The sequence below is a fragment of the Onychostruthus taczanowskii genome, unplaced genomic scaffold, assembly GCF_017590055.1.
Source record: "Onychostruthus taczanowskii isolate IOZ18803 unplaced genomic scaffold, ASM1759005v1 scaffold54, whole genome shotgun sequence".
Taxonomy (NCBI): Eukaryota; Metazoa; Chordata; class Aves; order Passeriformes; family Passeridae; genus Onychostruthus; species Onychostruthus taczanowskii.
Genome location: NW_024503013.1, coordinates 1,462,665 through 1,475,812, shown reverse-complemented (window position 1 = coordinate 1,475,812; position 13,148 = coordinate 1,462,665). Strand labels below are relative to the sequence as shown.

Sequence of the window (13,148 nt, the reverse complement as noted above, 5' to 3'; positions counted from 1 at the left end):
GAAAGGAAAACTCTTTCTCTCTCTTAGATCAGTCACACAGAAGCAAGTACTACCAGGAACTGAAACAAGATGCTGCGTGCTGGCCAACACCAATGTAAGTACAAGAACTGCTTTGGATACCTGCTGAGCAGCAGCTTGCTGCTTATTTTCAAACAATTATTCTTTATACTTGACAATACAACAAAATAACAACTGTCACCATGGAAGTGTGATGCTCAATTTGATCATGTTTATGTGCAAGAAGTTCATGTATATACATAAATACAGACACCTCATAAGACAACATGGACATGAATATGAACCAGTTTACACAGACAAGTTGCAAAAAGACCCTTAGCACTTAAGTACCAAACAAAATGAAAGCTTTGTTGAACACCATACTGTAAGTTTCAAGAAGACTACAATTACAACCAAAACTATAAAAAACATGACTTTTATTTTGAAAGAACTCAAGAGAGCTGATATTTGGGAAGATATTATTTCCCTGGATGATAATCATGGAGAATGCAGGAAAAAGACGCAGATGCTCAAGTGTGGAGGTCTACTGCATGAGTTACCTCCTTCTATCCAGTCACTAAGACACAAGTCACCCACAAACTCAAACTGTCAGAACTTGCCAGCCAAGTAAGACCGTCTCCTCTACATACTTGCAAAAAACAAGGTCAAAAAACAAGCAAAGCAGCTGACATGACACAGGCCATCAGAGAGGAAAGACTTTTGCCACAGGCAGTGACTTTGTAACTCTCTCAAGTTAAACTGCCAAGGAAACATATTTCTCAAAAATAAAGGGGTCGCCCAGAATCCCCATCAATGTACAAAAATTCCAACTCAAGAATGCTTCAACTTGAGGACTACCAAATTTAATTTTATAAACAAAAAATACATTAATTACTTATCTATGTCACGCTGGACAGAGCAAATTTCAAAGATATAGATGAAAGGAACTTTTACAAAAAATTGTATGTATTTTATATGCCACTGAAGAAGGTTTTTTTACAAATATCAAAATGGTTATTTCTGTACAGGAAATAAATTTGATTTTGCTTTCTTGTATTGGCCCATAGCTCCCCTCTCCCTTTGCTGCACTGGCAGTTACCACTGCACAGAGACACTTCAAAGCACTCAGAGAGAGACTGATGCTTCACTAGCAAGGAGTTAGGGCAGCCATGAGGAGTTCCATTTTATACACAAAGTTACGCCCTTCCATTTTATTCCACTGCACTTCCTTGAACGGCCCCCGGAGATGATTCCACTTGCTGTCCTGCAGGACATCGCCCTTGGGGAGATCCTTGCACTGGCTCCGTGGAAACTGAACCATGACTTTGCTGCCGCTTTCCGGACCATTACGGACTGTGGGGAAAGGAGATTTCAATGAGCATTTTTACACTGTAGGCACTCCTCATACTAAATATTCTTCCTTGTGTATTCTATACTTCTACTCAATTCCAAACATGCTGAAAGCAAACCAGGGAAATTCTCTTCCTTTCTTTTTAAAAGCTTTTTCTCTGGATTTTCTCTCTCATCTCCCACTTCTCTATGATTTTGTTGCTTTTGCACTGCAGGCTCTTGGTTAGATCAAGACAGAGAAACATTTAATAAACCCCCAAATGCACACCTTACAAATTCATTTCTTTTTCCTTGATGATGCCAGGAAGGGCAAAGGCTTCATTGCTCATTCTTTCTTTGGATGTATTCCCCACTATTCTGTTGAAAAATGCATTGTTTCTAGTGGATTTATCTCAAATAGACAAGATCTAAGTCATTAGGCAGTTACTTTTAATCACAAAATTCTGTGAGATTAGTGGAGGGGTGCTGGTGCTTTGTTGGCTTGGATGGGTTTCTGTGTTTTCATGTTGGGGAGTGGTGTGTGTTGGCTTTTTAAATAAACAGAGAGGTACCACCTAGCTTTTCCCCCATCTGCCAAGCTAACCTTCTACAAAGAGATGACTATCAGGCTGATGGAACAGAATTTCTTTTTCATAAATTGATGCCAACTACTCCTCATCACCACATTCTCTGTAGTATGTTTGGAGAATTCTTCTGAGACTACTTTTTTCCAACTCATCTTCCCAGTAATTGCAATGAGGCTGATCAGACTGTAGTTCCCCATGTTTTCCTTCTTAAATACAGGATGCAACATCTGCCTTCTTCCAGTCCTCAGGAGACCTTCCCAAGCCTGGCCTTTTAGCATCAAGAGTGGCCTTGCAGTGGCATCAATCAACACCTTCAGCAGTCATGGATATATATCCCACCTGGTCCCATGAACTTGCATATGTCTAAGTCTGTTCAAATGTTCTCTAACCTGATCTTCCACTACTGAGGATGAATCTTTGCTCCAAAATTTCCCATGGGTCTCACAGATCCATTTCTGAAGGGCCAGTCTTAAGACCAAAGTAAAGAAGGTACTTGAGTACCTTGGCCTCCTCTGTGTCCTGTGCCACCAGGTACTCTCTCTCTTTAATAGCAGTCCCACATTTTCCCTAATCTTTCCTTGGCTGCTGACATACCTTTTGAAGCTCTTCTTGCTGCCCTGTACATCCCTCACCAGATTGCTATCCTGTCCTTAGCTTTCCTATCCTTACCAATGCATGCTTGGATCTCTATATCTCTCCCAGGACAACTACTTATAATCTCTTGGAGCTTCCTTCCTATGTCATGAGCTCAGCCACAGGCTCCCTGTTCATACATACAGGTCTTCTGTCACTTTTGTACAACTTCCTGAACATTAAGAATGACCATTCTTGAGCTTGACCATTGAAAGAGGTGACCCTTGAAGACAGTAATCAAACAGCACTCCTGGACTCCTCCTCTTTCCATCCCATGGGATCATATCCCATAGGATTCTTTCAAAAAGATCCTTAAAGAGACCAAAACTGTTCTCCCTGAGTTTGGAGTTGTGATCCTGTTGTTTACCTTGTTGCCTACTCTCAGGATCCTGACGGTTTCTGTAATATCTTTTTTTATGCTAATAATAATACATTAATTATATGTATTTACATATTATACAAACAAATATATAATATTTATCAAAACAATATTTTAAAATAATATATTAATATAATACATATGATAGAATACATATAATTTTCCATGGTAAATGTAAGAAATATTTTCAAGTCTGTGTAGATATAATCAGGTTTATATTAAGTGGCTTCCTGGGCAAGGTGTTGATCCTATTTAGATGTCAATTCCATACACAAAAGAGATAGTCTGTAGACTTTTAAAGTATGGTATCAATTTATAGCAAAATATTCTACAAACACTCTCAGAAAGATTTGACTTCTGTTTGCAAGAGGGAACACTACCTGAAATGGCATAGTCTCCATTTGGTGATGCTACAGTTATTGCTGAAGCATTGCCAATGCTCTCCACCGGCCCCAGACCAACGTGATTACTGAAACTCAGCACATGCCATCCCATAACCTTTGCAAGCTGCTGGACTGCATGCACTTGGTGCTGTGACATCTGAAACATAACAAGAGGTTTGTTTTCTGCATTTGCAGACCATAGAAAGAATTGCTGATGTAGTTACTTATAGAAGCGACTAAGTTCTCTACTTTCAGAGGAAATTTTTTTATATGATGGTAGGGCTTTGTGTTATTTGAATTTAGACTAGCTCCTCCACAGAAGAGAGGATCATTCTATTATGCAGTTAAATGATTTTTTCATCAGTATGCACTTAGCCATTTTATTTAAATGCTGCTATCAATTTACAAAAATCTCTATTTATGTCTCAAAAAATTAGTTTGTAAACAATCCTTTCAATAGAAACAAAGACTTCTGCTGTAAAATATATAAAATATGAGAAAATATTAGCAGAGAAAATATTAGCAGAGAAAATTCAGAAAAAAGTTGAGGTTCTCACATGCATGATTATCTCCAGTAATGCTCAAGTCTAAGCACTGAGCTCAAACAGTTTAGGAGTTTAAATGCTAATGTTTTCCTGTATCATGACTTAACCCTTGTAACAAGGAAGTATCCAGCACCATTCAGCAGTTCTCTGTGAACAAGTCTGACAACACTTGAGTAAAAAGACATGACCTCAGCAGAATCTGTTTCAACTTGTTTTCTGTGTCATGGAGTTATATAAAACTGCAACAGGCCAACCACTGTTATTAAAGACCTGTAATTTGACTATTTATAATGCATAGTGGGGAGATTGTTACTTCTGAATAAAATCAGCAGGTTGTTCTAAGCAATTAAGAAAACAGAGTTCATTCAAGTATCAGCTGATTTAGTAACAACAGATGCAAAGTGAGCATTAACAGACAACATTGAAATGACAGTAATTGTGGGTTCATTAAGAACTTAGCTACAGTAAGTTTCATATATAGAATACTTTATTGTCTGCTATGATTACCACTGACTTGTTTCTCCCATAATGAGCAGTATAAAGAAATGCATTTTAAATTGGAGGGAAAAATTATTATGGCTACTGACCCTAGTAAAAAATGGCATTATATTTTAGTAACAGCTGCTAAAGACTCTATACAAACATAGTGAAAATTCAGTCATCCAGCTTCCCTTCTTCACTACCTTAATTTGAACTTTTTTAATATTTTCTACATAGATGAAAGTGAGATTTTAACTTCTTCTGTTTCCCACGAGAAAGGGAAGAATAACATACGTGAGTCTACCTGAGATAAAAGGAAATCCTGCAGTTCTTGCTCTTGATGGGACAATGTAATAACTCTTCCATCTCTGTGCACAACTCTGATTTGTTCAACTCCAATGTTCAGCTGTAGTTGAATGGATCTTTAAAGACAAGATCCATATTTATTCAAAAAGCATTAAAACACTTAAGAAAACAGGAAACTAAGAATACAGAATCCCACCCAATCATTGACAAGAATTCCTAAGACAGACGGAGCAAAGCCTACAGAATGGGACAGCAATTCCAAACATTCCAGTTCCATCTATCACCACAACAGCTGCCTCTGTATGGCAGTTGACATATTCTGTGGCAGTCTCCCAGACCTGGCCTACCATTTGTTCAGTTCAGGAAAGCCTTGCAGCTCCCTGCCTGCCCTGTGCCCAAGTTTACCTCCAATTGTGCAGGGGAAAATGGTGTGTTCTATGCTACAGACAAAACTTGGCCAGCTTATGTACTCTGGAACCAAGACTGGAAAAGCACCAATGACTGCAGGTTGCCCCACACTATGGTCACAGCCAGAGATCACTGCTCTAAAAAAACACTGTTGATGCATTAATGAATTCACTGCTGGTCAGTCTGCAGGGTTTCCTTCTGGAACATCACATCTTGTATTTCAGTAACAACATGCATAATTATTGCATGAACTACATGAGTTCCACATTTCAGTACCTATGCAACCAAGCTAGGACTGAGCATTGATTAGCTTTCCATGACCAGACTGGAAGTTTAGAATCCAGCACCATCAAGTGATACTTTGTATTCAGTCATCTCTAACCAAAATAAATCTCCCCCAAGTTTCCACTCCCAAATTTCTTCTTTGAAAGGAAACTGTACGAATTAAAGATGTACTAAATATCTTCATTAAAGGGCAAAGTGGGTGAAGTTTTCTTAAGGTGACTGTTCACCCCACGGTCAACTCAGAAAAACACACAAAATAAGGGACTCCTACTTGTCTGTCTGAAGAGAATCTAAACCTTTAAAGCAAAATGTGAATACATGCTGCCTTTGCTTCATGCTTCTACAACTAAAAGGACATGCATTCTCATACTTACTTGCATATCTGCTCATATCCTTGAGAAGTTATTAGAACTTTAACACTGGATTCATAAACATCATTGATATTGGACCAGTGAGCCTGAATCTGAGGATCCTCAATACGACTCGCCAGACTGTCAATGGTTCGAGCAGTTCTAGAAGATAAAGCCATATTCCACACACAATAATCCAGGCAGTTTGTGCTGTAATCTTGCTTACAGGAAGCAAGGAGGTTATTAGATTTAATGGAAACATGTGGAGCAAAATTCCATTTCAGCACTGTTTTGGTGCTAATGAAGTACACTTGTTTATTCTGTACATTTCTCATACATTCTGCAGCAGTATTGAACCGGTATTACTCAGTATCAGCTACTGCACTGCTAAGAATACTAAGAAGGTTTTATGCACTTTGAGATAAGTAGGGACAATTATCAGCAGCTTATGTTGCAACTGTCACAGAGATGTCAAAGAAATCTAGTATTTTTTCTTTTTACTAGCTGAATGTTATTTTCTCATGTTTTTTCATAATTTTTGCTTCTTACTACTTACAAAAAAAGACTGTATTAACCATGAAGGAAACAGCAGCTAGTTTTAAGAACACCTAAAATAGATCAATTGTATTCTACCTAATGGTACACGTTACTGTAACAAGAGTATCTTGTGACCCACCTTCGTCTCAAAAATATGTGCTTTGCCTGTTTTATGATCTTCTCCAGAAGTCCTTCATTCGACTGTAAAGAACTGATTTCGTTTTTATCAAAAGCTTGGGGCCCTGCAAGTCTCATTCTCTTATGGCCAAAAGGTGCACTAGCAGGATGTGGCATCACTGTCGAGCTCAGGGTTTGCTTGTGACACTGCAACAACCAACAGATGTTACAAAAGGAAGGGACCAAATAATGTATCTACAAGAAATAATATGTATCCAACAATAAGTTGCTTCACATCAGGTTTTTTGAGGGTACATACTTTCAAAAAGTGCAACTTTTTAACTTTATCAACCTGACTGCACTTTAAAGACAGTTCTTTGTAGTTTGCTTCCTCCATTTATGTGTCTTTCAAACATTATAGAAAGTTAAATTAAAAAAAAAAAGTTAATTAAAAAAAAAAGGGCTAGCTAACAAAAATTTGGTACCATGGCAGTAGTTCCAACTAATAAGTCTTCTTTATATATATCTATGGAGAGAGAAAGAATGGTCACTGGAACAGTCGCTTAAAAATAAACAACGTATTTCAGACAAAAAAAATTGAAGTACAAAAAGTTTTAGCAGTATGTCTAAAGTAAAAAAAATCCACAGGAAAGGTGGGCACTGAGCCAAAGCTTCATGAATCCTAAATCAGTGTTTAAAATACTGGACTGCTCCACATGACTGCATGACTTGCAGAGCCATGCTCTAAGGAGGTGAACACTCTCTGGAACATGGTTTCAATTTTACTTAGAGATACAAAACTGAGCTTCTTGCCTGAAGAGACACAACCTCAACCTCATTCCCCAGGTTCTGCTAGATTATTCAAGAATCTAAAATGCTGAAGCAGAGAAGTGGACATTCAATAAACAAAGCTATTATGGCAATTGATTGTTCCTTCTTGAGGGTATGGCTGACCAGATGCTCACTGACAGTGCTTGGTAAGCACTATTAGACACAACAAAAAAAGGAAGAACTGATGAACTCTACTGGAAAAGCTTTGCATGGCTTTTCTGAAGTGAGCAGCGAGGTCTGAGGTTAAGTAAAGAAGTAGCATGCCACGAAAGCATTAACTGGAACTCCCAAACCACCCACACCCATGGAAATCCAAGCAGCAGGCTGCCTTCCACAAATGGATGGAGAAGGACTGGCCTCTAGTGGCACTCGGCTGTCACACCAGTGCCACACACTGGGCAGAAGGCTGAACAAAAGCCCAAAAACTCTTCAGTACTTCAGCCATAGATGCAGTACCTCTCTGATAAGTTGATGTAAATTATGTTCCAGAACATAGAGATGATCCTCTGGATTCTGTTTTTCAGAAGCAGCCTTTTGTGACTTTTTATCATTGGAGGAGTGACACAGAGAAATAGACAACTGCAAACCTGTACAAACAGATGGAAAAAAAAAGGTTTTAAAAAGTGAGCACTGACAATTTTCAAGGCTGCTATTGAGAACTGCTTTTCTTCATGTTTTATACTCAGTAGTTTAACAACAGGTATTCACTGTATCAGAGAAAAATCAAAAAATGATGGAAAGCACAGCACCAAAGGCAAGTAAAACTTGATATTCACTGAAGTGTTGACAAACAAACTCACCAGGTGCATTTCACGTCAATTTCTATGACTCAATCCCACACAAAAAGAAGTCCCCAGGACCCCATTCCTTTCTCAAAGAAGGAGTGATTAACCATCACACACATTTTAAGCAATCCAGAAACATATTCTTTGATGACACAATCAGTTGTGCACCCCTTGTAAGAACAGAGGATTCACCACTGACTCTGAGCTACCTTTATGCTGTTTAATTATCCTCACTGAAGAGCATTTGCTTTTGTTCTTTGGAGGACCCATAAACTCAAGTCTTAAATTTCTTCTTACATGCAATCCAGGAGCAATGACTTATGCTCAGCTCCAAACTGCCACATGCACATGGCATTACAGCTGACAGTTTTAAGTGCTGCTCACAAAAAACATAACCACAAAGGAAAACAGAGTACATCAGAAACTACTGCATTAGTTGAAATTACGTTTTTCAAAACCTTTGAAAATCAAGGAGTTTATTTTTCCTTTTGTAAGGATCAACCATTAAAAATGTGACATCAGTCAGTATTTAAGGAAATAATTGTAGGTTAAGCATCTTAAAAAGCATCCTACCTGGGAAAGGCTGGGAGATTATCTGATTTTTCACTACAATGTGAGGAATCTGTGATTTAATTTGAACAGCTTCTCGTGACAGCTGGGCAAAAATTTCTTTACATAGAAGAACGTTCTGTGCAGTCTCCAACTTTGTCTGCCAGTGTGCTGAACCTGAAAAGTATAAATCAATGTTTGCAGGAGGGAAGAAGAGAAGCCACCTTTTTGTTCAGATGCCAAATATTATGCAGTAGCCAGGTGTGATCACTAAGATAAAGCAGTCAGTGCCTTATACCCAAACTGAGTATTATCAGAATTTTATCTCAGTTAAGCAAGCACTTTAAGGTAAAACTGAAACTAATTTTGATTCAATTTTACATATATGTGTATTGTGAAGTGCAACACCCTTATGGAGCAGTGTATTACACTCCCAGGCCTTTTGAGAAGGCCTCTCTTTATGAACCTGTGCTCCTTAAGTTGCAGTTTACTTTCAATGCTACTTCTGGCTTTATTAAATTCACTCTATGATGAACTACCTGATAATGTTCAGTGCATGTATGTGGTTTCACAGGGTTTATAGACCCAAAATTCTTGGGAGATTCCAGAGTGAGTAAGCACACAAGCTGCACAATGTACCCCAATACCGTATAAAACACCTCATAGTACAGCACTCTGTCTATTTCAGGACAGCACCAACATCTACATCAGACAACTGCAACATAAAATCCTGCCAGTTTATTTCTAACTTTACAGAGTAAAGGATGGGTTTTTTATCCAAAAGTTTACAACTTCACATACTGGCACATATTAAATGAATCAGTATACTATCTGCCAGGGGAGCTGTTGGTAATTAACACACAGACCACCAGCAGAGTTTCAGATCCAGATAAAACATATCAGCAACAGACACAAATGATGTATTTTGGGCATAGTTAAGAGTGAACAATCACTAGTTCAGCTGAATTAATGGGATGTAACTGACTGAAACACAACACCTTGGCTTGATTTCAGTTATGGGCTCAAACTTTTAATGTCTAACAAAAGGAGCTCCAGAATACACAAAATACAACCACAATAATTTTGTTTCAGAACTGAATAAACACATATGAAAAACTGAAGGAGCATGCTTCAAAAGCATGATTTCCAAAGCCCAAGAAGCACCCAAACAGAAAATTTCAGTTTAAACAAGGGAAGTCTTATTCACTCTTCTTCCCAGCTATATGCTGAAATTTTAAAACAAGCCTCATATCCAAAGTCATCCCTTGAGAACATATTCATAAAACAACATATAAGCTGTACCTGGTTTTGATTTTGGCAAGGGTCTTTTGAAGAGATTGACTGTCCCAAGGTCACCAATGTCTGGTGCTTGTTTTTGAATAGAAACCTAGGCAAGAGAGAACAGTATTTAATGTTTGTTCTCTGTTGCAAGCACACAAATCTGAAACAGAAGTCACTAAGTTATTCAGGTTTCTCTGACAAACCTTGATGTATGCTGATCCCTCTAAATCACTTGGAATTTGAACATCCAAAGGACAGTAATCCTCAGGTATCTTTTTATCCAGGTCAATGTCAGTGTTCTTTATTACCTCAAATGTGCCATGATGAAGAAAAAGGGAGCCTGAATAAAGAAGGACAAATACATACACATAAATAAATAAATAAATATTTTTTTTATTAAGCAATAAATATTAAGCACCTCTGCAAATAAAAAAAGCTCATATTTCTGTTTTGGAAGAATATGTAATGCTCAGTCTCCAAATCTTCAGAGCTGCACTTGACTCATATTTCCTAATGACTTCTTAAAAAAACCCAGGTAAATTAGGAAGCTCATGCCACTGTACCAGCATGTCAATCCTCCACTGTGCAATATGTAATATTTTACAGTAAGTTAACACAGAGTATTCAATAATTATGGGAGAAAGCCAAGAATTTTTTGAAATTGAGTCATTAGGTGCAAGGAAGGAAAAAAAAAAAAGATATTTGGTAAAAAAAACCAAAAACCCAAAAAACACAAAAAGTAAATGTGTGAAGTTTTGCAAGCAGGTAGTTAGTTAAAGTAAGATACCCTTCTTGATTTAAAGGAATTCTGATGATGTCTGCCTAGAAATCTTAAAACTATGACCATGTTCTGACTGTAAAAGGTAACTCTATAGCCAGTCATTTAGGGACTGATAAAAGCAGACACCTACATCTGTCCTAGCTGCGCACCTTTTTCATTCGGGGCACAATTCACTTAGCCCAGGGTAAAACATCTAAAAATGATACATAGCCTGGGGTACATCTGCAGCTTTTTCATGGACAAGTCTCAATTTGTCCTTCCCCTCCCTCACCAATGACAACAGGAACCCAACACATCCGTTCCTCATGCCTGCTTTGTACCTACATCGCAGTTCTGTGTGATTCTGTATTCACTTTGTCACCCCATAACAGCCCCCAGAACCTGGGCTGCTCACCCCCCTTTAAATGTAATCCATGAATTAAGGCATATTCTCAGCATCATTTCTCAGCTGTAGGAATAACAGGTACAATAATCTACCTTCAACATCACTCTTTAGCCACATGGTTCAGTTTCACCTGGTGTAAATACTGAGGAGCAGGGAGTTAGACATCATAAGCCTTTTGGGTCCCTTCTAACTTGAGAGAATCTAGGATTTTCTGATCTTTGATTTAAAAAAAAAAGGTAACCAACTCTTCACCTTTTTTAATGCTTTACACACCAAACGTAGATAAAAGCCAAGGATTTACAAAGTCTGTGTGTCAGCTGATCAACTACATTCAAATGCAGTATTGTTTTTGTGAACAAATTCTTCGTAAAATACTACAATTGGCCTTCAAAATCACTTTCTGGATTGAAGATGCCAAGGTATTTTCCCTGATACTAAAACAAGAGTTGTCCCTTTATAAACCTATCTCATAAATAAATTCACATTGAAATTAAGAGAGATTCCATCTCTTTTTCCAGTTACAGAAAGACAATTTCATAAAATATCCCTTCTTGTGAAAAAGATCCTACTGTTTACCTGCACTTCTGTAGCTCAGATCACCAAGAATTTTATCTCCCACTTTTCTCAGCTTCCAGTGTTGTCTCAATCTTAGCAGTTCAGAGTTGAAGTCTCTTTGTCGCTTATTTTCCTGATTTTCAGCAACTGATTTGGATAATCTTTCTGCACCTTTCAACAGGATCTGAGCTGCTCCAGCTAATGACTTCTTTTTTGAAATCAGCTGTAGAAACTGAGGATTCTAGTACCAAACACAACAACAAGACACTTGCACTTTAATTCACAAAATACTACTATTATTTATTATGAATAATTTAAATTAATATTTATTTATTATTAGTGGAAACTAACTGACAGTGACTGATACATTGCTTTTGCTGGATGACCAGTAATTTATTCAGAATTACTTTCATACCACCATTATGTGATTGGAAGCAGCATTTTGACTTAGAGCTTCAGCAAAGAGGCTTCTGAAATTGGCCTCAACTCCCATTTCCAGCCTCACTCTGACCCTCAATGCACTGCACTAGCACATCAAAAGGAACATTTTGACAAATTTTGTACGTATCACACGTGAAAAAAAATCCACTGGAATAAAATCATTAGCATCAAGACACACAAAGTCCTCAACTAGGTACAACATACTTGTTTTGGAGGAAGGGGATCCTGCCCGACTGGATCTAGAGTCATGAACTTTTTATCCTTCACAATGCTAAGGACATCATACAGCACACACATCTCAGTCAAGGCACTTCTTAAGTTGTTCCTCACTGAATCCCAAGGCCAGAGGGATGGCTGGAACTTTACCAACCCTAAAGAGAAAACAAAGGAAAGAAAAACAAAGGGCTTTACAAAGGTACGGTGTAAGGCTCATTTTTGAACCACAGAGAGATCATAACAGCACGACATCCAACCTGCTGTTGTCCTTTCCCTCTCCAATTTACCGGGGCTGGGTCACGAACACTGCGACCACTCCCTGGGGAAGGCAGGCCAGGCCCAGCCACCCGCGGAGCCGCAGGCACAGCGCGGCGGGCCTCCAGCAGCTGCACCCCGGCGGAGGGCTCGGGCCGGCGGCCCTTCTCACCTTCCTCATCCTCCGTCTCGCCCGGCTCGGCCCAGGGCCGGCCCGCAGAGCCCGGCTCGTCCTCCTCGGAGCCGGAGCCCTGGCTGAAGTCGATGCGCTGCGCCAGGCGCGCCAGGTTCTGGGACATGGAGAGAGGCTGGAGGTAGGTCTCGCTGCCATCCAGCCCCACCTCCTGCACCTGCTTCTCGCACGCCGACTCGATGCTGATGCGCACGGCCGGCACGCCCGCCATCTTGGAGCGACCCCCGCCCGCAGGCGGCAGGGGGCGGGACCGCAAAGGAGCGGGACCAGTGCCGGGCGGGCTCGGCTATTTCCGGAGAGAGCTCGGAAGGAGGCGGGGCCAGCGCCGAGTGGGCTCGGCTGCCTCCGGCGGCACTCGCGAGGGGCGGGGCGAGCGCAGTGAGGGGACGGTGCCGAGCGCAGAAGCTCGGAGGTGCTGCCATTTTTTGTAAGGCCTTATTTTTCACCAGAAGCTGGTTTCATGTCCCGTTCTAAACATAACTTCACCTCTAGTTCCCCGTGGTCAGCTGTGGCCACGCAGGAAGTTCAGCCAAACAAAAG

At 39.7% G+C, this 13,148-nt stretch overlaps 1 protein-coding gene across 1 annotated transcript; it reads right to left on the bottom strand.

The window, feature by feature from the left end:
- Positions 1 to 417: 417 nt before the first annotated feature.
- On the bottom strand, positions 418 to 12,914 carry MED17 (mediator complex subunit 17). Its single transcript, XM_041417081.1, has 12 exons — positions 12,588 to 12,914; positions 12,149 to 12,315; positions 11,525 to 11,744; positions 9,986 to 10,122; positions 9,804 to 9,888; positions 8,526 to 8,678; positions 7,624 to 7,754; positions 6,359 to 6,543; positions 5,707 to 5,844; positions 4,638 to 4,755; positions 3,306 to 3,465; positions 418 to 1,350 (listed from the first exon to the last, which is right to left on the bottom strand). The coding sequence occupies exons 1-12, from the start codon at positions 12,817 to 12,819 to the stop codon at positions 1,145 to 1,147; spliced, it is 1,932 nt and encodes a 643-aa protein (XP_041273015.1). The 5' UTR covers positions 12,820 to 12,914; the 3' UTR covers positions 418 to 1,144.
- Positions 12,915 to 13,148: the final 234 nt, after the last annotated feature.